Below are 25,148 nucleotides of genomic sequence, written 5' to 3' on the forward strand. Positions count from 1 at the left end.
AAGAATTTTGTTAAGTCACACCTTCATTTTTCATGTACTCTGAGCTCATTGTAGGCACCTAGTTTTGGGGTCTAAGACTGCACTGTTTGGTTTCTGTTTCATCCCCCCGCCCCCCACCTCCCCGTCCCCAAGATCCGTAAGGCTGTTGAAGGAGCCTGAAGCCTTCCCCATCGTAGCATCCCTGTAAAGTCTTGAACCAGGCATGGAAGAGCAGGTGCTCAGGACCAATTGAAATGGCATTAGGTTGAGTTGAAATGAGATTGAGCTCTGAAAGGAATACTTGGAGGAATTTTTTTATTTTTAATTTTTAGATGAAAACGTCATGATCTTATTTACCTTTATGGAAAACGGAGCCGAGCTGGTACAGCACAGATGGCAGCCTGTTCCTGTGAGTGTGGGGACGGAGTGAGAGAAACAGAACAAAACAGGTGGCTCTAGAGCTGGCACCCTGGTGCCAACATTAGTCGAGGCCGCACACAGTCCCCACTTCCCTGTGCCTGTTCGAGTGAGACATTGGCGGAACCAGAAGGCTGATATTATTTTGATCATCGTGCTCTATTTAATGAATACACTTGATTAATCCCCTCCTTCTCATGGATGCTATTTTGAATGGAAAATCACTAGTGGAAAAGCAAAATCCTTACATTGATTATGGGCACAATACCTTTTCCCTCCCAGTATATCCCCCCAACCCCAGCAGCTCCCTCTTCTGCAAAGCCCACATTTTGGAAGGGCTTACTAGGTGGTGCATTTTTTTTTTTTTTTTAAGTTTTACTTATTTAAGTAATCCCCTTACCCAATGCGGAGCTTGAACTTAGGACCCTGAGATCAAGAGTCGCCCACTTGTCTGACTGAGCCAACCACGCGCCGCATGTTGCTAAATTTTAATGAGGAAGAATCTGAAGCCATGAAGAAATTGAGTGATTTGCCCCAGGTTGTCCAGTTATCCTGGTGCTCAAAGAGGAATATGCATTGCCTACTGGTTGTGTGTGTTCTTTGGTTTGGTCCTTGAGAATTAGAGCTTCCTGCCCTACGGAAAAGCAGAATTAGGACTCCCAAGCCAAATCTCTCAGCTTGTTTTCTCTCAAGGTGAGTATTTTCAGAAAGGGGCACACTTAGGGCTCTGAAGGGCTGTGGTGACGCCTGAGCTTTCCGAGGGTTGGTTTGGTTTAAATGTGGACTTGTCCGTTCCAGCTAGCTGAGAGGAATTGCTTTCCCAGTGTGATGCATTAGTCATGAGCAGGGCGTAGGAGGGTGTTGAACAATCATTCTGACCCCTCCTCCCCATCACTGGGCTTTCAAGCTCAACTTCAAGCCCAGCTGCATTAGAATTGAGGACGTGCTGGGGACATCCCCCGCCCCTCCCCTGCTTTGTGCTTGAAGTCTTGGCTCAGGGGTGGAAGAGGGTGGTAATTTCAGATCCAGGGCGACAGCAGAAATGTCACCACAGGGAAGCTTATGTACCCAGGACCTCCATAATTTGTGTATATGTGGTGGGGGGTGGGGGGAGGATTTAAGGGTGGGGATTGGTATATTTGTGTTTTCCAATTTGCAAATCATATTTTGATACCATTTTCCATATTGAAGCAAAAGAGTGCCATAACTGTTGATGACGTGGGCTACCAGGAGACATAAACTCAGAAGGATGCAGTTATCTAGAAATACATGACAGGGGCCTCTGGCTGGCTCAGTTGGTAGAGCATGAGACTCTTGATCTTGGGGTTGCAAGTTCTAGCCCCACGTTGGGTATAGAGATTACTCCAAAATCAAATCTTTTAGGGGCACCTGGGTGGCTCAGTTGGTTAAGCGTCTGACCTTGGCTCAAGTCATGATCTCACGGTTCATGGGTTCGAGGCCACGTCAGGCTCTGTGCTGACAACTCAGAGCCTGGAGCCTGCTTCAGATTCTGTGCTTCCCTTTCTTTCTGCCCCTCCCCTGCTCGCACTAGTCTCTCTCTCTCTCTCTCAAAAATAAATATAAAAAAATTAAAATCTTTAAAAAATATACGTTCTTCTAAATATATGGCAAAGATGACATCGTGAAAGTGAGACCACTGTCCTCAGTGATCCTTTCATGCCCTGCAGCTTGGGGCTACCAGGAACAGCCCAAGGAGCCCTTTTTTCAGAGCTCAAATCTGGTGGATCCGTCAAGAGTGCCTGCTGCCTATTCTACAATAAACATTTGTGGGGGAAATTATTTTTATTCTTTTGGTTTAATTCTTTTGTTCCTTTGGCCACACGTTGTGCCATTACTAGGCGCTGGAGAAAAAGTCTGTTAGGGCATGTGGTGGTTAATTTTATATGTGAACTTGGCTAGATTATGGTGCCCAGTTGTTTGGTTAAACAGTTAAACCAGTTTAGATGTGACTGTGAGGTAATTTTTCAATATGGTTGGTGTTTAAATCAGTAGGCATTGAATAAAGTGGATTATCCTCCATAATGTGGATGGGCTTCATCTAGTCACTTGAAGGCCTGTAAGAGTAAAGACTCAAGCCTTCTGGAAGGAAGGGATTCTACCTCCAGATGCTTTTGGATTCAAGACAACAGTATCATCTCTTTCTTGGGTCTCTTGCCTGCCGATCTGCCCCTCAGATTGTGAGCTTATGAGCCCCTACAGTTGCACGAACCAATTCCTTAAAATTTCTGTCTCTCCATCCACCGATCCATCCATCCACATCTTGTTGGTTCTCTTCCTCTGGAGAACCCTGCCTCACACAGAGGACATGTGTCATGGAACACCATGTCAAAAAGTGATAAGCTGTAATCCCTTCCCTCAAGGACCTTGTGATCCTCCTAGAAGAGAGGGATTAAGACAAGTGTTCTGCTAACTGATAACTATGGGGATTCAGAGGAGGAAAGTGGTAAAGCAAATCTTCGAAGCCCAGAGCTTTGCACAATTTTCCAATAAAACACACCCCCATAAAAAGAGAGTTAACTTTCAACCACTCCATGTGCCATTTTATTTTGGGAAAAAGATGGGTATTTCACCTTAAAAAATCATACACATTTAAAAGTTTATTCCATTGTCAATTGGCCCCAACTTCTCTGCTCTCACTAACCTCCTAGCAAATCTTTTCTTTTTATTAAAAAAAAATGTTTTTTAACGTTTATTTGTTTTTGAGAGAGAGACACACACACACACACACACACACACACACACGCAGAGTGTGAGTGGGGGAGGGGCAGAGAGAGAGGGAGACACAGAATCTGAAGCGGGCTCCAGGCTCTGAGCTGTCAGCACAGGGCCCGACGTGGGTCTGGAACCCACAAATTGTGAGATCATGACCTGAGCCGAAGTCGGATGCTTAACCGACCGAGCCACCCAGGCACCCCCACCTCCTGAGTAAATCTTTGAGTAAAAGTGACTCTTCAGAAAGATGCCCCTTTATCCCTATGGCTCTTCTCTCTGCTGGCTATGCCAGGGTGTTTGTATGTCAGGTAGCAGAGCAGGGATTCCAGTGGCTACATTCTGTAAGGATATTAAATGCACATTGAATATATGCATTGGTTTGGTTTTGCGGTGGTGAGTGCACTGAGTGGGCAGCAGAGAGGGATGTTAGTGATGGGGATTCAAGGCAAGGAGACCTGAACTGAAGGATTGAATACAAGGGGGCAGGGTATAGAGAATACTTCAGGGACCTTGGAGGAAGAAGAGGGGAAGAGGGAGAAGATGGAAAGGAAGAAATTAACATTCATGGAAACCCCAATGCAGTACTAAGGAAGACTGTTTGCACATACATTGCCTCACTTAATTCTCAGTACAAACCCTCAAGGCAAATTTCCCATTGGGTAGATGGAGAAAGTGATCTATAGGAATGTTAGGGGACCGGCTCAAGGTCACAAAGACATTCGATGGCAGGTGAAGATTAGATCTGACTGATCCCAAAGTCTGTGTTACATTGACAAGTCTTGCTGCCTCCTGGGAGGAATCGTACGTGTGGGAGGTGTTGACCCTAAATAGTGCGTCAAATTTGAACTATCACTGGTTAGCCCCATGGAGCTGTCCAGAAGGGGGTTCCAAAGAGGGATTTGTGCTGAAGACTGAGATTCAGATAGTTGAGAGGGTGGAAGGAAGGGAGTCCGTTAAGTAGAAAAGTTTTCCGTCTGGAGAATTTGGTAGGAGGCTGTGGGCAGGTCGGGGTCAGGGACAAATTGGCGAAGTGCGTGGAATCCAAAGGAAGGAATCCTGTGCTGTTGCGGGAGGGGGCAGATGCTGCCGGGAGGCCATGGCCATTGCAACTCTTCAGTGAGAGCTCCTTCAGTTGCCAGTGGTTGTCTGGATGGGGAGCTGGCCAGACAGAATGAGGATTTCTTCCAGAAGACGAAACCTTTTCTTCCCACCTAGGAGGACCAAAGTTTTGTTCAAAAATATTTCAAAAATGATTTTTCTTTGTGCGTTGTTGTTGTTGTTGGCCTTTTTTCTTCCAGACCATTTGACTGATATTTCTTGGCTACTTAGCCTGGCTGCGTTTTGGATTCCCCACACCAAAAAATGCAACCGTCGTTGGAAACTTGTTTTTGCTTATTGCCTCTTGGCCAGTCATTGTCTTGTGGTGGGTGGAGAGGAGGAAGTTGCAAAAATGAGTCCCTCTTCCTATAGCGTTTTCTTTTGCTACATATGGCATTGTTTTATTGAGTATTGGTAAAAGGACTGATATCTTGATGGCAAAAAGCACAATTTAACGGCCCCTCGTGAGACCTAGGCCTATCAGCAGAGGAACTTCAGAGCAGCCTAAAGTTTTCAGCACGTTTCCAAACCTGGTGATAGGTTCCTGAAGATTCTGGGAGATCTTGACAGTGCTGTGATGTTGCTTCATAAGAAGGCTGAGATATAGGTAAAGTTTAGAGTGTACAGATGGGGAAACTGAGGAATTTGTCACATAGGCTTAGAAAACAAAAATTAGGAACAGATTTGGGGATAGTTTCTTTTTTTTTCTTTTTCTTTTTTTTAAATCACGATGACCTTATATCTGCTGCTAGAGAGTTCTTTTGCAACCCGTAGACCCCACCTGTCAGTTATGCCCCTGGAAGAAACGGAAAGCCTGTCTTAGGTGAAACAAGACAGACAGAAGGGGGAGGAGAAGGAGTAGGTACCCTGGGTGGTTTTGTTCCTGCTGGGGTCATGCGGCCGGGGAAGGAGGCATTCCTGTGAGCTTTTCTTCTTATTTTGTCTTAGTTTCCAGATCAGCTTCCTCTGCACCGTAACCGTAGCCGTCCGTCCGTGTCAGATGGATGTGCGAGATGATTTCAGTAGGGCACGAGAAGGAAATTTCAGCATTAATATTTTCTTTCTATCTTGTGCATTTACATGTTTGTGTATTTCTGTTTGGCTCACATGAATTATGCACATTATAAACATACACAGAAATTTAAAATGTGCATGATTTATTTGAACAACAGCTCATGTATGCAATTCGTACGTTAATTAGATGAGTAATGACGCACCCTCACACTGTTTGAGGGGGGATATGCTCCGAACTATTTTATTGAATGAGGATGCCCATAAAAACCGTTTGCACACTAGTGCCCTGGACAGGAGTATCCTCATTAGTTCTTAGAAGGCAGGCTGGTGTCCTTTTCACTTGCGTTGTGTGTGGTCTCATAGATATTACTTGGCAATGAATGTCAAGCTTTCTAAGCTAGTTGCCGTCATACAAGAAACAGATTTGCTTCGCGATGTTCTGTATCAGTTTTTCTGCACGGGGACTTTGATGTATCACTGTTTCAGACACGTTCCCATGGTTTCCCAGGAACTGCCTTTATGTGAGAGAGGCTGATTATCCTCTTTTGACTACAGGGAGTAGTCATAAAAAAGTCATGTGATTTTTTTTTTCCCCTTCTACTTTTTAAAAACCCAGTCTGCAGCCACCTCATGTGCTTTTCATTTCCCTTCCAATTTTTAATTCAGTTAGGATGAATGTTGGTCGTTATTCAGCCCAAAAGATCTTGCACCAGCGTTGAAAGTAAGAATCGGTTATTCCGTCTTGTGTTTCTGGGGCCAAGCTCCCTGGCACTTTTTGCCTTGATTTGAATCATGTATTTGCTGGAAAGAGAATCTCATGATGGTTCTCATTATGCCACTTCCACACTGTAACTTAAGCAGGTTGAAGACACATGGACTTCTTTTCAAGTGTAAGGAGCATAGAAACTTCCAGACCCTCCTCTTCATTTAAGGAGAATGGGTGTTCAGGGAGGTTGTGTTCAGCTTGTGGCTGTGGAGTTAGTCCACGTCCTTCCGGCCATCTCCACGAACCCATCGCCGTGTGCCACGCTCCCAGGCTTTTCCGACAAAACCAGAACTCTGCCCGAGGTCCGCTGTCCACTTCTCATTTCACTCACTGATGGAAGGGGAAGTCATTGTCCTCAAATGCTGCGTTGGAAGGAATGTCTGGTGTACTACTTTGTGCATTGTGCATCCCAGATGCACTTCACTACGACCTGGATGGCTTTGGAGCATCCGCCTTGCAATCGGTGGTCTTACTTGAATTATAAGCCCAGTCTCAGGGTGAGGCAGGGGCACAGTGGGTGTCCTGAGTTTTAGAGAGTTTGGGCGGCTGAACTCAAATCTGATTTACATTTTAACTTGGTGGCACCGGACCTGAGGCAGCATACTTTTATTTTTGTGTTAAATTATCGATGCTATTTAAGCCAGTTATTATAGCCATCGGCTTAGTCAGTAGAAGGAGTAGTTGAGATCATGTTTTAAACTTCTGGTCTCTCACAGGTCATCCGAGGTTTTGTGTGTGTGTGTGTGTGTGTGTGTGTGTGTGTGTGTGTGTGTGTGTTTAAAATTCTTCGATTATACAGTGGAATTGGCCAATATTTGTGCCTCCATAAATCTTTCCTGATCCAAGCTTTTTGACAGGCCTTCCTTCCTTCCTTCCTTCCTTCCTTCCTTCCTTCCTTCCTTCCTTCCTTCCTTCCTTTCCCTCCCTTCCTCTCTCCCTTCCTCCCTTCCTTCCTCCCTTCCTTCCCTCCTTCCCTCTCTTCCTTCCTTCCCTCCCTCTCTTTCTCTCTCTCTTTCCTTCCTCCTTCCCTCCCTTCATTCCCTCCCTTCCTCCCTTTCTTCCCTCCCTCCCTTCCTTCCCTCCCTCCCTTCTTTCCTCCCTCCCTCCCGTCCCTCCTTCCTATGCCATGCTAATGTGTTCCTCTGTGCTGAGGCCTTGTGTGGAACAGATACTGCATCTCTAGTAGGATCACTATGAATCCCCACCTCTCAAGGATAACACTTTGGAATTGGGTGCTCTATTTGGCCTCATGGTGGAAGGTGTTGTTGTCACCTTCTCTGTCAGTTATCAAACCAGAAACTTCAGAAGCATCTTTTCCTTCTTTTTCTCCTTCCCTTCCCATTTCTCACAGTTATGTATGTGGCTACTAAGTCCTGTTGACTCCACCTGCCTTTCTTATTACTTCAGGGCTCTCCATTGGCCCAGTTTAGGTCACTTTATCTCCAGCTAAACACTGCCTGATTGGTTCCTTGCGACAAGCCTCCACCTTCTCTCCCCTGCTACCCAGGGGGCTGGGAGAACATGTTCAATTATGTAACTCTGCTAATAAAGTCCCATTACATATTCTACTCCGCATCCTGTCTGATTCCTTTGTGTGGCATCCATAGCTCTAACCCATCTTTTTAGCCTCATCACCTCCAGCTCCTTTTTTTGTTAAAGTTTATTTATTTATTTTGGTGGGGGGGAGGGGCAGAGAGAGGGAGAGACAGATCCCAAGCAGGCCCTGCGCTGTCAGTGCAGAGCCTGATGCAGGGATTGAACTCACGACTGTGAGATCATGACCTGAGCCAATATTAAGAGTTGGATGCTTAACCGACTGAGCCATCCAGGTGCCCCCAGATCCTTTCTGTGCATCTGCCTCTCTACAACATTGGACTAATGCTTTCATCCTTTAGGGCCTTTGCTCTTTTCCTGGAAAGTTCTGCCCTTCTCTTTTTGCAGATCCCCTCCTGTCCCTGTTTATGTCCTCCCATCCTCACAAGCTGAGCCAAATCCTATTAGCCTGTGAGGACCAGGTTCAAATGACAGCTTCTCTTAGCAGAATTAACCTGTTTCTTCTTCTTATTCACTCTTAATGCCAGATGAGCCTTTACAGCCCTGTTACTAAGTGGATAAGTGACCATTGTTTGTATTCTCAGAGTTGGGGCATCATAAGGAAATGGTCTGTTTCCTCATCCCAGACATACAATAGGTGCTCAATAAGTGTTGGTTAACTATTGGTAGGAGTCAGCAAAATTATATAAGCTCTTCTCCAAACCATTCACAAGCAGTTTTCAGATAGCCATAAGCATCACTATTTAAAAACTATTTTTAGGGGCGCCTGGGTGGCGCAGTCGGTTAAGCGTCTGACTTCAGCCAGGTCACGATCTCGCGGTCCGGGAGTTCGAGCCCCGCGTCGGGCTCTGGGCTGATGGCTCGGAGCCTGGAGCCTGTTTCCGAGTCTGTGTCTCCCTCTCTCTCTGCCCCTCCCCCGTTCATGCTCTGTCTCTCTCTGTCCCAAAAATAAATAAATGTTGAAGAAAAAATTTAAAAAAATAAAAAAATAAAAATAAAAACTATTTTTATATGCTCTATTTCCAAAAAAGTTTTTTAATGTTTATTTATTTTTGAGAGAGAGAGAGAGCGCGCAAGAGCGAGCGAACAGGCGCTTGAGTGGGGGAGGGACAGAGAGAGAGGGAGACACGGAATCCGAAGCAGACTCCAGGCTCTGAGCTGTCAGCACAGAGCCCGATGCGGGGCTTGAACCCATGAACTGAGAGATCATGACCTGAGCCAAAGTCAGACACTTAACCAACTGAGCCACCCAGGTGCCCCTATATGCTCTATTTCAAAAGATGCTCTCAATTGTAGGAAACACCACTATTTTATGTACCACTAAGAAAGAAAGAAAATGGTGCCAGTTAAACCACACTACACCATTGAGATTGTAAGGAACATTCAATTTCAGAAATGTTCAAAGTGAAAAATGTGTTTCTTAGGACCAGTGGAATAAGGAACTGTGTTTTACCTGCTGGAGCTTATAGTCTTAATTTTATAACTGCAAGACAGTTGGAAGTGAATTGCAAATAAAAAGTTGAGGTCATTTTAAAAGTTTTGGTTTGGTTTTGGTTTGGTTTTTCCTTTAAAATGAGAGCGTAGGGGCGCCTGGGTGGCGCAGTCGGTTAAGCGTCCGACTTCAGCCAGGTCACGATCTCGCGGTCCGTGAGTTCGAGCCCCGCGTCGGGCTCTGGGCTGATGGCTCGGAGCCTGGAGCCTGTTTCCGATTCTGTGTCTCCCTCTCTCTCTGCCCCTCCCCCATTCATGCTCTGTCTCTCTCTGTCCCAAAAATAAATAAACGTTGGGAAAAAAAAATTAAAAAAAATAAAAAAATAAAAAAATAAAATGAGAGCGTAAAGGAGCATTGGGGCTGAGTAGCCTGGGAGTGACTTGGGATGCTAGGTCTGTGAAACCTTGTCTCGTTACTCGATTGTAGGAGTGAGCCCTAATTTCTTCCTTTTTAGAAGATGAAGACTTATAGGAAAAGAATCACCCCCATTTTGAAAATCCTTGGGAGGAATTCCTTTAAGAATTTGTTAAAAAATTATTTTACTCGACATCGAAGTAGAAGATTCTTTGCTGCACTAAAATGTTTTCCTTAGTGTTTGATTAAAATTCTACGTTACCATCCAAACACGTATCGGGATTGATGTTCCTACTATCCCCTTACCAATGGTATTGCACAGGACCCATTACACCGTCACTTTTTATGTAGGGCAGCTACATTTGCCAGCTGTCATACTTGCTCATTGAGTTTTGGTTACTAAATTATGTTGTTAATCCAATATTCACACTCACTTCGTATTTTTAGCTTCTCTTCCTTCCTTTCCATCCTTAGTATCTGGTTTACCAAAATCTCCTTGGCCATTTTCTCTTAGAGAATGTTGCCGTCTCATACATGCCTTCTGCCGAGACAAATACCACCAGCAGCAGGAGATGAGCCAAGGAAGGGGTACCAGCTGGGGGGGGGGGTGACTCTTTCTGATGGACCCTTTAGGCTCAAGCACGAGAGACCAGCTGTGCGAGTTTGGTGTGCCCCAGCCCAATAAGCTCTCCAGAGAGGCTGGCGGTGTTTTCTGTCTCTTCTATGCTGTTGAAGGCGGTCCTGATCCTCGTTGCTGGCAGGCACAGTTGCCACACCGGCTGCTTGGGTGCACGGCCTCCCCCAGGGAGCTCTTCCCTGACTCACAGAGTGGCCCTCCCATTCTGCGTGGGAAAGGCAGCTCCAGGTCAGGGGACTGTTGCGTCTGTGTGGTGGCAAATGGAATAAAATCGCCAGGAAGACCACATCGTGCTCTGACCCCGATGACATCTCAGTTATATTTTGGGCTGAGAGATGTCCCTCCTGGCTGCTCGGCGAGAGAACAGGTGAAGGGAGAGGCCAGGTTGTAGGGGTGGGAGACCAGCGTGGAAGTGGCAGCTTGCCCTTTCTCGAGGGCTGGGTCACTTGGGAGGGCCTGGAGAAGGTGTCTGTTCTTAGTCTGAGAGTCTCCTCTCAGCTAAGGCCGTGTCCTTCAGAGTGGAGACTCCCCTGTCTCCAGGCTACACACCGCGGCATGGAAAGCCAGAAAGAGCTAGAACCAAATTCCCCTTCTGGAACTGTAGCCTTTGACAGTGAAAGAGGAACTGCTCTAACCCACCACGCCCGTGTCACCCAGTGGCTTGGGATACCAGGTTTCTTCCTGTGCCTGGGGAGGCCTTCTCCAGCTGGAATGGGAAAGGGAGGCAGGTCTGCTCAAGGAAAGAGACCTCGGTGACTTGATTTTGGAAAAGACGTCATTTGAAATCTCTCCTATCTAAGGCATTGATGTGTTCTGGAGAGGATTATTCTCGTGTGCGGTTTAAGATGGTACAGTCTGTTAGGTCTCACGGGAGGTATGGAAGCACTTTCGACAGCGTCCTGTCCTCTCCCGGGTACTGGGAACACCCTGTGAACTTAAGCCACAGCGTGGTGTAATGCTGAAGGACAGATGTCAGCATTAGCAGTTAACTGTGGTCCACATCCATTTTCTTTGGAGATCAGATGTTCTATTCCCTCTTCCAATGACATGGACGTGCTTTTTTGACGTGACTCAAACTTGAAATTGAGCTGAGCAGGCTCTGATATCACATGGTCACTACTCCGGGAATGTTGGGTGGAATTCTCAAGGGTTCAGGAGCTTCATGGCTTCCTAGTGGGAATGATGCTACTTAGATTTTTGAGAAATTACGTGGTTCTCATGGTCTGTCCTGAAAAAGCTGTTAAGTCCATTTCAGTAAGCTGGGTGCCATTTGAGCCCTTGTTGGGCTGGGCTGTGGGATATTTGGGGAGATTTGATGGCCAGCTGTGTAACACAGCCCCTTGGGACTGACGATTTCCAAACACCCTTGGACGAAGCTGGGAGGGAGCTTCGTAGTGCGTGATGCAATGTTGGAGTTGTATGCATGGGCAGTTACCAGTGTCCAACTGTAGCTGCAAGACAATAAACACCAAGAACTGAGGGAAACTTAGAAGAGTATTTTGGCCTAAAGCCACTGACTCACTGCCAAACAGATAGTAAGCATTCCATAAATGGTAGATCGCGCTTAGTTGGGGTAGAACATGTTACTTCACTTTGAAACACACTGACTTTACTCCTATGAAATATGGTAATGTCTGTCCCAGCTGAACCTGTTGGTTAAGTATTGCCAAAGATTCACCGTTCTAAAATTAAAGTTATTATTTTAGCGGAGATTCCTTGACTTATAGCTGGCTTAAGAATACTGATTCTATGAACATGTTTCCTCAGTTACCTCGGGATACAGTTGGATCTACTAGGAAATAGCATTGCTCGAAACTAGTGCGGCGTTTGGATATGGGAGCTTCCAGGGATTTTGTTCAGCTGATTTGGGTGCCTGTTTTCACCTGTCTTGAAAACGTGGCCAGGCTGAAGCCACGTATGTCATTCATGCGCTAGGAGTTTGGAGCCCCCAGCATGGCTCGTTCCTCTGTGATAAGAATCCTGGTTCTGCCCTTAGGGGTCACATGGTTCTCCTGGGAGGGGAAGGTGGGCCTGGAGTGTCCGTTTTTCACACAAGGCAAACAGACTCCCCCCTCGTGGAACCCTCCCCTCATGCCGGATGGGGATGGTTGTCATAGCTTGACACAGCGATAGTTGGGCGTGAGCCAGAGAACCCTACCTTAAGCTCACCACCCCTCAGCACTCTGTGGAGAGCAAACAGTGATTAAGGAAAATTTCCTGGAAGTATGCAGCCTCTCTGCTCTTCAGCAGTGTCCTGCTTCTTCAGAACTTCTGTCGCTGAGTTGTGATTTTCTTTTTTAATCGGCTATCAAGAAGAAACGTCCGTATGAAATGTGTCCCTGAGCCCATGTGGAAGGATGTGGTCCACGGCATTGCTTATCATATCACAGTGGCCTCAGAGGATCTCAGTGGGAATTCCTGTCTGATTTTAGTACCAAGAACATTCATCCTTCTTCTGAGCAATTGATTTGGAATTGCGAATTTTATAAGTGCCATGTTTTCCCAATTTGAGTTGGCTTGTAGTAATTTCTTCTATTCTGGTTTAGATCATGTATCTTGGAAAGTCACACACTACTGAGTCCTTTGTTGAATAAAGTAATGGTATAAAAATAAGTAAAGAAGATGACCAGTGAATTTTCTTTAATTTCTGAACCATGTAAAATTTTTCAGTGACTCAGATTCATCCATCCATCCATCCATCCATCCATCCGTCTATCCAGTACTGGTTTTTAGACTAAGTGAATACTAAAAGTTATTTTTTGGGGTACTTACTACATATAAATATTCAGGATTCTGACTTGTTCAGAATTTTGATCTGAGATCTCTATAACCCTCCTCCCAATGCTTCTTATTTTTAAGGTTCAAGGTGAGGGGAAACTTCCTGATTCTCATTAATTCACTAATCATGGAATCGTTTTGGGTACTAAGTCATGATGAATAGCCTAAGAGTGAACATACTTAGGGGCTCATGGGTGGCTTGGTTGAGCGTCCAACTTCGGCTCGGGTCATGGTCTCACGGTTTGTGAGTTCGAGCCCCATGTCGGGCTCTGCACTGACAGTTCAGAGCCTGGAGCCTGCTTCGGATTCTGTGTCTCCTTCTCTCTCTGCCCCTGCCCCGCTTGTGCTCTCTCAAAAATAAATAAATGTGAAAAAATTTTTTTAAAAGATTAAAAAAAATAGTGAACATACTTATGTAGCATTTTATAGTTCCTGTAATGTTTTGTGTTGATTCTTTAATTTCTGTCTTTTAACAATCTTTGTAGGTCAGAAAGTAAGGGAGATAATCTCACATTTTCCCTGTTGAGTTTCAGGATGGATACTTGCCCAAGGTCACATACGTAATAGAGCCTTCTATGTGAGCTTGGATACTTTGAGGGCAAATACAGTACCCCTTTCTCTATATACTTTGGTGTCTGGAACTTGTAAGGACTTAAAAACAACAGGCTGCCCCTTATGAGTGTTTTTTAAAGGTGAAAAAGAAGAGTTCCGGCCTGGCAGACTTTTTAGGAAAAGCTACGGATTAACTGTCATGAACACACTATTTCTGACGCCCGTCATATTGTTAGCTCCCATCAGGCGGGAAGGTGGGAGCAGCGGGACCCCTCAGCCCTGTCTATTTTTGCAGGTAGATGAAGCCCGAGATTCCTTCTGGTAATTCCCTCCCCACCTCCAGCACATGCACTTCCCTGTGGAAACTGGTTGACACCTGACACAGAAACTGACTATGTGAGTTGACGATGAATTAGAACGAGACTGAAAAACGTGGTACATTCCGCGTTCACGTCCCATCAGCGTAACGTCAACGGGCCGCTGGTGCTGCCAGATTGAGTCAGTGCGGTGCGTGCGCTGTGACAGATCGAGTAGATCACATCTTCCGGCGGCATTAATCAATTCCCTTGTTGCCTCGCAACAGATTTAAGGTGACTTGTGAGCCCAGTTTCAGTGAGTTAGGCATCATGTTTTAAGGAAGTCCCTGTAACGGTGGCCTTCTATAGCGAGTATTTTTACAGCTTACAAATGTTAAATAACAGTGGAATAATAGCTAACGTTTACTGCAAACTGACCAAGGGGTAGGCACTAAGCTAGTCATGTCACGTAGGTGATCTTACTCAGTGCTCATAATAACCCAGTGGTCTGGGAGCCATTCTGTTTGTAGAGGGGTGATATTTACAGTTTACCCCAAACCACCCTGCAAGTAAATGGTGAAGCCGAGATTTGACCTGATGCATGCGGCAAGGACTCGGGCTCAAAACCCCCCAGCGCTGAGCTTGGTGCATTGCTGCCTTCCATTGAAACTGAATTCTTTGCGGTTCTTGAAGCAAACTCAGAGGACTAATAGTTCTCAAGGTGCCATGGCGCACAGTCTCAAGGCCGCGGTGGAGCTAACCCACAGTAGGCAAAGTGGGTGCCTTTTGGCACATTGCAGCCGTAGCATATCTGCTGATTGCAAAAGAACAAACGTGAGGCTCTTCGTTAGTCCATGTCATAGGTCAATTCTGCACCCTGGGTCTCAGGTAAAAATTTTTTTTCCCACCAAGATCAGGCAAAAATGATACCAGATACAACTCAATTTTGTTTTCCTCCATGTTTTATTTATTTTATTTTTTAAAATACTTATTTTTGAAAGAGAGAGAGAGAGAGTGAGCACGTTGGGAGAAGGGCAGAGAGAGAGGGGGGACAGAGGATCCGAAGCGGGCTTTGCGCTAACAGCAGAGATCCCGACGTGGGGCTCGAACTCACCAACTGTGAGATCAAGACCTGAGCTAAAGTCAGATGCTCGACTGATTGAGCCACCCAGGCACTCCTCCTGCATGTTTTATAAATAATGCTCTGTAACTTTCATCTTCTTCCCCATAATCTTTCTTCTACTCAGGAATTACAAGGATATAGATAAAGTTTTCGTTCTGGTAGATAAAATGTGTACTTTTTAAAAAAGTGTTTAAAAAATGCATTATCAGCTTCTGTTGTGCAGGTGGAAAGGGCAGCCGCCCACAGGCCCCGTTTGCCAGCAAGAATCCAGCCTTGCAAATTATTGGCAGCTGGCACCGTAATGAGTCCATTTCAATATAAATGGGCTGTTGCTTATTAATTTCTGCCAGTTCCTAAGCAATTCGGGAACTGCTTTGAAAATTGGAAAATTTGCAGCGAACAGCTTCAGGAGGATGCCTAAGGGAAGAGTGAGAACAAGCCAGCGATGGGGGTATTATGGAAAGGGCATGTATTGTAGGCTAATAATGGGGTGTTGCTGAGGCCGAGTGCTCCCTTTCTTGCAAGCGTGAGTCACCAACTTCAGGTTCAATAGCCTGGTTTCCAAGATAAGGAAGCAACCGCAACTTTACTTACTGTTCTCTGTGGATGTGTGCATTTACTTATTGGCTGCCCCTGTGGGGTTGCCTTCCACAAAATAGGCAGTTTTCTCCGCATTCGTGCTCTAAGCGTTTGGTGCCTCGTGTTCTCGCCTTGCTGAAAACACCAGTAATGGGTGGCTGCAGCGGGTTGCCCCACAGATGGGTGCCCAGGAGGACAGTGGTGAGGTGCAGCCACCCCAGGAAACCCGCAGTCTCTCTTCCTTTCTTACTCAGTAGCTGCCAAAAAACCATCCAAACTGCACTTTCGTGGAGTTATCCTTGTCAATTTCTCTTCTGTGTTAAATAACAGTTTAGATATTTTGCTAAGTTCTTTTCTGTACATATTCTTCATGAGTGGTCTCTGAAGTTTGCCAGCTGCAAACATGTAAGCCACGAGGTCTGTGTATTTAATTAGGTCTTTGGTTTTCCTGCCTTTTAACATTTTCTTCAACCTTCATTATAAATATAGCCCTGCTTTGGTAATAGCTGAGACTCCCTTGTTTCCTTGTATGTGTGTCTGTCCCTTGAGACCTTGTGGAGAGGAAGAAGAGCCCTGGAAATCATCCGAAGTAACCTGTTTCTGTCATCGGAGACTTTCGTCCACAGAAATAGGGGAAAATGATAACGTAGCTCGTGGGACTGTTTCTTTCCGTCAGAATAAACACACTCATACTTATTTATTTATCTGATTATGCCTGTCACTTTGTACCTGCGGCCAACTGTTGCACTGTGTGATTTGGGGTGGGGTATTGCACACAAGATGGATGTTGGAGAATTGAGAAAAATGGGCGCCATAAAAAAAAAAAGGCCACTTTCTGTGTTCTGGCTGACCATTTCCTTTCTCTTCTTGGTCCTCTCCAGGTTTTTGGCACCTCCTCATAGACTCAGATGAGACCATGACGGCCTTCGCGAGGGACAGGTGCTGATACCTTGCCCCAGCCCCTGTCACTGTTTATCCTGGCCATTTCCAATCTCAGTATCTAAATGCCACAGTGCTCTTGGGGCACGTTGGGCTGGGAACCACTGTTGCCTTGGAAGGTAGGTTTGTATATGTATTTTCGAGCCTGTATATGTGTCTGCATGAATTAATGGAAATGCTTCAAAGGTGGGGTTGGGAGGGGGGAGGGACAGATATGTTTTAGCATAATTGGAATTGCTGTCTTGCATGGAGCTCATGGGAAAAAGAATTTGGAACCACTTCTTTGGATTAGGGTTACACCCATCTAAGAATTCAAAAGCATTAGCATTAAAGCTTAAAAAAAAAAAAAGAAAGAAAAAGAAAAGAAAAAGCCTGGTACCTATGAAATCTTTTCTCACCCTGTGAATTGCCCTCAGGGTCTTTTAAATTTATCCCTGAGCTTCAGCATCTTTATATTGGATTATGTTTGAAAAAGACAAACCTAGCTGCAAAATCTTAAATTCAAAACAATGATATATTTTGTTTGTGGTTTGGATAATCTTTAAAAAGCAAAATAAATACAGTCAAAATAATAATCTTTCTAAATCAAAGATCATCTTTTATTTGTTGCAAAACTTTCCTGTTTAGTCTCTCATGTTAGGGGCGCTCGCGTGTGACTTGGCAAAAACATTTTTCATGGGTTTGTAAAGATTGAGCAGAAACTTTCAGAACTTTGTCTCCATGTAATCTTAGCTTCTCCCCCCCCCAACCCCCCCCCCCCACCCCTGTCTTCAAGCTCAGCCTCCAGGAGAGAAAAAAACAGGCTTGAAACCAAAGACCTCCCACCAGAAGCTAATTTTAAATTTGCAATCTGTTGTCTTGTGATTTTCGCTTCAAATTTAACTTTGAAATAAATACATTTCATCCTTTCTCCTGCAAATGTGGAGGTCTGTTTTCAAGTCATAGAAGGGTGATCATTATGTTTATTTTAATAAGTTTTTAAATACCTCAGGGGAGTGAAAAAATTGTATTATTAATAATTATAATTTACATACATCATTAAATGCCTTATGCTTGGATTTCACGATGTCCTTGCCAAATGACAGAGAAACCTGGCTTTCATAGTTGCCTTCTGACTTGAATCTGATTCGAATTGGGTCATCTCGGGCCCACTCGTGAGCTCTAACAGTTGTTATATTTGAAGTACCCTTGTTACGAGTTGGGCTGCACGGCGACCACTCCCAGTGAAGAGAGCTGTGTTAATGAGTAATGACATGGATGGGTAGAGCATGGTCCCTGCCACTGGGGAATTACAATAAAATGGGAAGGGGATACATAAAAAGCAAGAGCAGCACATCAGTGGACAAATAACCACATCGCAGACGCCACGTGAACAGGTCAAGCCGAGTGCTGTTGGAATGTAGGGAAAGCGTGATTAAGTCCAAGCTAGATGGTGTTCTTTTTACCTTAGGTAATTTCCCCAGCCATCTGTTTTGAGTTTGGGTTTGGTGTCGTTTGTTGTAGCTGTCAATGTAGTGCCCACATCCTCACTCTCTTCAATTATCCAAAAAACTCAGGGACTTACAACATGTTAACATGTTTTACTTATTTTTCTTTCCTTAAAATGAATTCCAGGGTTAGTGTAGAAACTTTAGAAAATCCAAAAAATATAACTTTTGGAAATTAAAATTTCCCCTAATCGCTCTATCCAGAATAGTTGCCAGTGTGTGTGCTCACGTGTGTGTGAGAAAGTGAAATATTATTATTATTATTATTTTTTAAGTTTATTTTGAGAAGTATGCGCATGCAGGTGTGTGCAGGGGAGGGGCAGATAGAGAGAGGAAGAGAGAGAGAATTCCAAGCAGACTCTGCACCCTCAGTGTGGAGCCCGACTTGGGGGCTCGAACTCATGAACCGTGAGATCGTGACCTGAGCTGAAAACAAGAGTTGGACGCTTAACCGCCTGAGCCGCCCAGGCGCCCTAAGAAAGTGAAATACTATTAATATTCTTAAAGAAAATTTTAACCTGCTCAAAGCCAGTTTCTTGGATGCGCTTCGCAAATGTAAGTTTTGCTTCCTGAGAATAAGAAGGGTTTTGCTCCAGGGATGTTCCACCGCAACAGCAGTCGAATTCTCTTTTTTGATTGTCTACTTCTGAACAGGACAAACCTTGGCAGGCTGACGCACAAGACTGGGCTTTGACCACTCGGAGCCTTCCCGTTCTTCAGGGAAAGGGCTGGGCCATTCTGCTGTGTGTTTGATGTACCGCTTGAATCGCTTGACTCATCTAGGGACTCTGACAGGCCGTACCATAAAAATATTATTCCAGGCTCCTTAGTCCTCAAGGTGATGAGGTTATTTCTGGTTTCCACTGTATCTTCTTCTTTCTCTCCCCCTTTTTCTTTTTTTTTTTCTTTAATTTTTTCATGTTTATTTCTTTTTTAGAGAGAGAGAGAGAGCGAGAGTAGGGGATGGGCAGAGAGAGAGAGGAAGACACAGAATTCAAAGCAGGCTCCAGGTTCTGAGCTGTCAGCGCAGAGCCCGATGCGGGGCTCGAACTCACAGACCACGAGATCATGACCTGAGCTGAAGTTGGATGCTTAACCAACTGAGCCACCCAGGCGCCCCTCTCCCCCTTTTTTCTCTGAACAATGTAAAGTTACAGGAATAGTTTTCTTTGTTCCTCTCTGCCCAGAGACCTTGGCCATGGGGTGATTTTCTATTAACTGGAATGTTTTCTCATGCAGTACGGGGGACAACGTAACATCAGCGTGATTAAAGACGCAGCTTGCGTGTTCTCTCTTGGATCATAATACGTTTTACCTTTCTTTTTTGTGTTCTGTTCCTCTGCTCGTATACAATAGTTATGTTCATAATGATTTTGTGTAGACACCGCAAGCAATTGAGGATTTCATTTATTTCAAGAGTGCTTACCTTTACTCAGGGAGCACAGTTAGAGTAGCTGCTTTATTTTAGTTAATTTTTTTGGAGAGGAGATTTCAGAAGAAAAACATTTTAACCTCGACGAATTTTTCCTCACTCCGTTGATCACTTTGGGTGCGCTTTGCATACATTTCCTAGCGTGGGAGTCCCAGAACACATTGGGCTGCGGTTTCAACCATGTAACAGTGGCCTTAACAGTCTTTGTTTGTTATGCCAACATCTGGGTCACTTGAAGATTGACATCTATGGATTGTCTTCTCTCTTGAGAATTGGTTAGCTTTCCTTGGTTCTTTGGAATACATCGTGGACATTTTAAGTATTATATCGGGAGACCCTAAGTCCCGTTAAAATCACCCGGAAAATGTTGGTCTTTCTTTTTTCGCTGTTTTGGCAGGTAATCAGCCTGGCTAGGTTCAGATTACAAGTTCTGCCTCCCCTTTGGTGGGTGGTGGCTCCAGTGTCACTTTGGTCTCACTTGTCCCCCACATGTGCCACTGGCTCGTCTGGGACGTGGGCTGTGGTTCGTATCATAATTCAGTTCTCAAAGCCTTTGCCGTCTTGCTTTGGGTCAGTCCGAGGCATGTGCCTCTGAGGGGTGAGCCCGGAACTCATGTGCGTTTATACGCGGCCTGAGTGGGTTTGCTTCTCCGCCTCTCTGTTCTCTGAGATCCCCCTCACTCCTTTGGTTTCAGGGACCACTTACCTTGGTTCTCTGGCCAGAACAGCCGGGCGTGTCCTGAGAATTTTGCTTTGCCTGTGTCTGGGTATGCTGGGTGCACGCCTTCCGGGCAAGGCTGGGAGAGAAAACCAGGAAACTCACTCCCGTGTGCCCGGCCTCTTCAGGTTTTGACTCCCTTCCCCAGTCCGCTTGCTTTTGCTTACACTTTGCAGTCTTTGGGTACTTGCTTTTTTCCTTTGGTCCCAAGTTTTTAGTTTTTATCAGTGAGGGAAGGGTCCGTCCTGGTGCCATATTGCATCTGAACCTTGGCTGGCACCAGACGATAGCAACTCAGTTTTGCACACGACTTTATTTATTAAGACAGAAACGCATTGCCACTCAACTCTACCTCTCAGTTCAACCTCATTTTAGACCATTGGTCTGTGTTTGCTTTGTATTTCCTAATAATAGATGCTAGATGATGCTCAGTGCATGCTTATTTCTTATTGCCTAATTTGTGGAAACTTATATTAGAATGTTTTTGATGGCTTTCAGCTGTAAAAGCAGAGTTTAGGGGTGCCTGGGTGGCTCAGTCAGTTGAGCGTCCGACTTCGGCTCAGGTCATGATCTCACAGTTCATGAGTTCGAGCCCCGCGTTGGGCTCTGGGCTGACAGCTCAGGGCCTGGAGCCCGCTTCGGATTCTGTGTCTCCCTCTCTCTCTGCCCCTAACCCACTTGCATTCTGTCTCTGTCTCTCTCAAAAATAAATAAACGTTAAAAAAAAATTTTAAAGTTTCATTTTGCAGAACTCTCACTTTTAAACAAAAATTTTGTTTAACCACAATATTTCAGGTAAGGCTTTGTTTTTTCAATTTGGAAATAATCACAGGTTCAGAGGAACTCGTATACTGAAAGTATACCCTTCACCTAGTGTCCCCTGATGGTTGCCTCTTAAATAATTAGAGTAAACTATCAAAGCCAGGAGTTTGACTCTTTTTTTTCAATGTACACATGTAGTTATAAGTTTAAGCAGGCTAATAAATTGGAAAAAGCAGTCCTTAAGAAAGGACCACTTAGCTGATGAATGCATGAACCACCCTAATGACCATACTTCTTGATAAAGTTCCTTGAGATACCTTTTCATTGTGTATTTCATTGGGTGGATTTACAGGAATTTGCAGTGATTACTTGAAAAATTAAATTGATCATATTAAGAGACAGATCGTGGTGTTGGAGAGTCACTTTCCCTTTAGTGCCCTTGAGCTCAGACCCTGAGAATCTCGGTTTTCTGACCCTGTCGGAATGACCCCCTGCCTGTGGCCCCACTATGTCGCCCATGCCCCCATTGTGTCTGGATCATCTTAGGCTGAGCTGTCCTGCACTGTCTACCCACACGATGGGGAGGGGTATCCTCTCGACTGTTGAGCCTTTCCCTAAACCCCTGCAAGGTCCTCTCTTAGAAGAGGAGGCAGCTATGAATTGAGGGCAAGAATTAAGTGACATGAGGCAGGTGCCAGGCCTTCATTCTTTGGCCAGGTAATTGGGGGATGAGCGGAGCATGGTGGGGTCGAATGGTCTGGGATGAGGGACCTACACAGGTCTCTAGGTGGAAGGGACACAGAGCAACAGGCACGTTGAAGACTGGAGTGTCTTCAAGGCACCCTGGTGGGAGAGGCCAGCGTGTTTAAGTCTGATGTGTGTTTTCTCTAGTCCACACTGTGGTATTTTTACCCAGTGTGTGTGGTGTTAACATTCACACCTACATTTTATTGTGGTTGTAGGAGTTTTTGCATCCTAGGTGAAAGTTCATTTTATCATTCATTCATTCATTCATTCATTCATTCATTCATTATTTTTCCACTGAGCACCTTACACCTTTTACCTTTCAGGCAATGTTCTAGGCACTGAGGATACAGCAGTAAACAAGGCAAAACTTTCAGCTTTCCTGAAGCTTAGGTTGTAGTGGGGAAGGATAGAGGATAAAAAAAGATAAGTGAAATACATTGTTAACCACTGTGATAAATTCTAAGGAGGAAGAGAAAAACAAAGAAGAGGGATAAGGATTGAGGTCTGCAGGAGGGGTTGTCATTTTGGGTAGAGAGGCCAGGAAAAGTCACCCTGAGAAGGCAGCATTTGAGTCAGAAATAGAATGAACTGGAGCGTGAGCGAGAGTAGATGCCTGAGAGAAGGAGAGAAGGGAGAGCATGGGCAAAGGCCCTGGGGCAGGCTAGAGTAGCCAGAACTTAGACCTTTGAAAAGAAAGTGTGAGAGAGGTTTAAATACTGAGATTTATTCTTGTAATAAAATCTTACCCAGCACCTCCTGCTTAATGCCCCTCCCACTGCCCCCTGAAAGTGCAAGCTGTTACGAACCACTAACATTCTACATAAGGGAGTGATAGTTTTAATGAGTTTAAAACTGGTGACGGTTTCTGGTTTGAGATTGAGTACTCCTTTTTTTTTTTTTTTCCTGACGCTCTTCTTTTTAATTTCTATCCTGGCTTTTGTATTTCAGTCTCATCTTAATTTTTCTTCTCTTACCTGCTGAGGGTGCCATGATCATGTTGGTGAGGTACCCTTTGCTTTTGTTACTAAAACGCATGAATGTTTACTGACTCCTTGTCTCGAGTCGAACCCTTCTAGCCTCCATAGAGGCCACCAAGAAATTGAAAGCCACTTTTCTGCCCTGGAGTTGCTTCCTGCTTCACAGGAACAAAGCTGGTGCAAATGTAAGATACAAACTGGGTGTTTGTTTGAAATGAAAATAAACGATAGGGTTAAAACGAGAACAGGGAGGTACTCAGATAACGGAAGTAGCTGGCATTTTACATTTGTACATGAAAAGGATTGGACAGCGTTCTGGGGGTTGACTCTGGCGGGGGGTGGGAGGTTGTCCCTGCAAGGGGAGATTGTGTCTGTCAGATGCAAGGGGCAGTTTCAAGTTTTCATGCTTCTGTTATTTCTGAGTCCTCCACCAAGGCCACATGGGCCCTCGTGGTTGTCACCGAGCTTTCTGGAGAAGGTTTCCAACCAAGGGCTTTTTCAGCAGTCCCTAGAAACTGATTGTTCTTCAGCAGCCTCAGACTTCCTGCTGACTCTGTGTAGGTCATCCCCTGAGAATTTCTCTTGGTAGGATTTAGGAGATTTGGCATTCATGTCTGAATTCTAGTCCTGAAGATAAAAATGGCTTCTTTCCTACCTTGGCTGGCTGAAAAGAATCCTGCTACTAAAAACGCTATTAATATAACAGGACCCGTCACGATGATGCATGGAGACGCTGTAATTCTTGAAGGCCGGGGCCATTTTCTTTAGGAAGCCTCTCCTGAGGCTTTTAACTTGATTACTCTTCTGTTGGCAGAAACAAGCCTAACCAAAAATTTGTTGTTGGGAATATGTCTGTCAGTTTATATTTGCAGACTTTTGATACGTATGGTAGAGGAGGGTCCCCCTGGTGGGCCCGAGGTGTGAGGTGACAATTTGGCTTTTCTCTCATTCACTTTTTCCACAGTCATTCTTTCCTGCTTTTAAACTTAAATCTCTGTGATTCTCAAAATGGAACCATGGCTAACACTTGTTCTGAGCTCTGTATTATTTATTGGTAAACCATAGATACATAGATACATCCAGGGATCTTAACGTCTATTAAAAAAAAAAACAAACCTCTAAGAAATTAGTCATGGCCTTTAGTTATGGAAATGTGTATTTGTTTTACTTTAAAAATGCAGCACATGATATTCTTTGGACTCTAGATCCCGTAAATGGTCGTGTTTGGACAGTTGATCTGTTTCTTTTCCCTCCAGTGAGTTGAGGTGGTTTTTTTTTCTTTCTTTTCTTCTTAAAGATGCCAGTCAGAGAGGCATGAGTTTAACTGCTTTGAAATATACTTACTGCCAGTAAAAAGGAGATCGTCCTTCTTGGAAAGTTCCCTCTGAGAATCATATGATGTGTGACCTGGTAGGGAATATTCCAGTGTGGGAATAGCTTAACATCTGGTGCCTGTATGAGTTACCTATGAACTCACTGGAACACGAAATGGAGGGTTTTCTCTTCCTGTTGCCACTGCCTTCGTTTCCACGATGATGCGCTTGTGGCGGTCAATGCGGTGTTTCAGACAGAACAGTGAGATTAGGGAATGACTCTGGATCAATGTGAACGTGTATTATATAGTCCAGGGCACTCCAAGCTGTTTGTCGTGGTCATAAGGGAATTCATTCTCCATTTCCCCCTGGTGCCTTTCACTTTTATTGTGTGCCTTCCCGGGGCTACGGTATCAGTTTCACGCGAGTAGGGAATGTGTCTCTTTTGTTCTCTGTTGTATCTCTGGCTTCAAGAACATGGTAGGTGCTCGGTGTATATTTTCTGAATGAATGACTGTGTAGGTGGTTGGAAAAATCAACTCAGGAATATGTCCAGCTACTATATTTTTTCTTCTTTCCATTCTGGCCACTTTTATGTGTATATCTCGAGTGCCTACAATTTGAATGGTACAGAGAAAGAACAGAGCAAGGAGAATAGGCCAATGGAGTCACAGTCGCTGAGCTTGGAAGGTTTGTCTCTTTCCTATGGTGGATAAGGTCACCAGGCCAGTGCGAGAGACTGGAAAAATGTTAAGGAAGGACTTGGATTAACCTGGGCAGCCCCAAAAGGCGGAATCACATTTAGTGGTTTCATGATGTGAATGTCTGTTTGCAGGCACTCTGTACCAGGTCAATGTTCTCAATTTGGATTTGCTGCCAGAAATAAACCCATTGGTCTGCTGCTAAGCAGAGAGCGGGGTTTCTATTTTCTTCTGCCCGCACCCCCTCCCAAACACCGCAAGTTAAGGTTTTCAGAGTGCTGTGGAATTTAAGGTAAAAAAAAAAAAATGATAATAAAAAGCAGCAAGCCCATTTTCCTTTCTGACTTTGAAAAACTAGGAGGAGTTGATCGGACTTACATCTTGACTTTTCCCAGTTCTGATTGATTTTTGAAGTCTGAGTCAAGCAGACGCATCGGGAGGGAGGGAGGTTATCACATGCACCTGTGAGTTTTGTTAACTGTTGTTTGAAATACGGATAGTTTCAAGCAGAAAGTGACGCATTTGCCCGACCCCTCGGTTTGTGCTCTCGGGGTTTGAGAACTTTGTTACGTATAGAGTTTAGGGCTGGCGGCCTCATGGAGGCAGCACGGTGGCAGGTTCCCCATAGGCAGCTTCCCTCTGGACAAAGACGAGTTTCCTTGTCTGAACGTCTTGCTGAGGCTCTTCTCACACATCTCGG

General features: G+C 44.9%; 1 protein-coding gene across 12 annotated transcripts in view; it reads left to right on the forward strand.

Moving 5' to 3' along the window:
- Positions 1 to 25,148, forward strand: part of TIAM1 (TIAM Rac1 associated GEF 1) — a 399,670-nt gene that overhangs the window by 234,034 nt on the left and 140,488 nt on the right. For all 12 annotated transcript variants that reach the window (XM_045036687.1, XM_045036692.1, XM_045036693.1 and 9 more), the window contains one exon: positions 16,254 to 16,430. Coding sequence is in view for 1 of the 12 variants with exons in the window: in XM_045036694.1 (XP_044892629.1) it covers positions 16,377 to 16,430 (54 nt within the window). In the remaining 11 variants the exon portion in view is untranslated. The remainder of the gene's footprint in view (positions 1 to 16,253; positions 16,431 to 25,148) is intronic.

The sequence above is a fragment of the Felis catus genome, chromosome C2 (assembly GCF_018350175.1).
Source record: "Felis catus isolate Fca126 chromosome C2, F.catus_Fca126_mat1.0, whole genome shotgun sequence".
NCBI classification, from domain to species: domain Eukaryota; kingdom Metazoa; phylum Chordata; class Mammalia; order Carnivora; family Felidae; genus Felis; species Felis catus.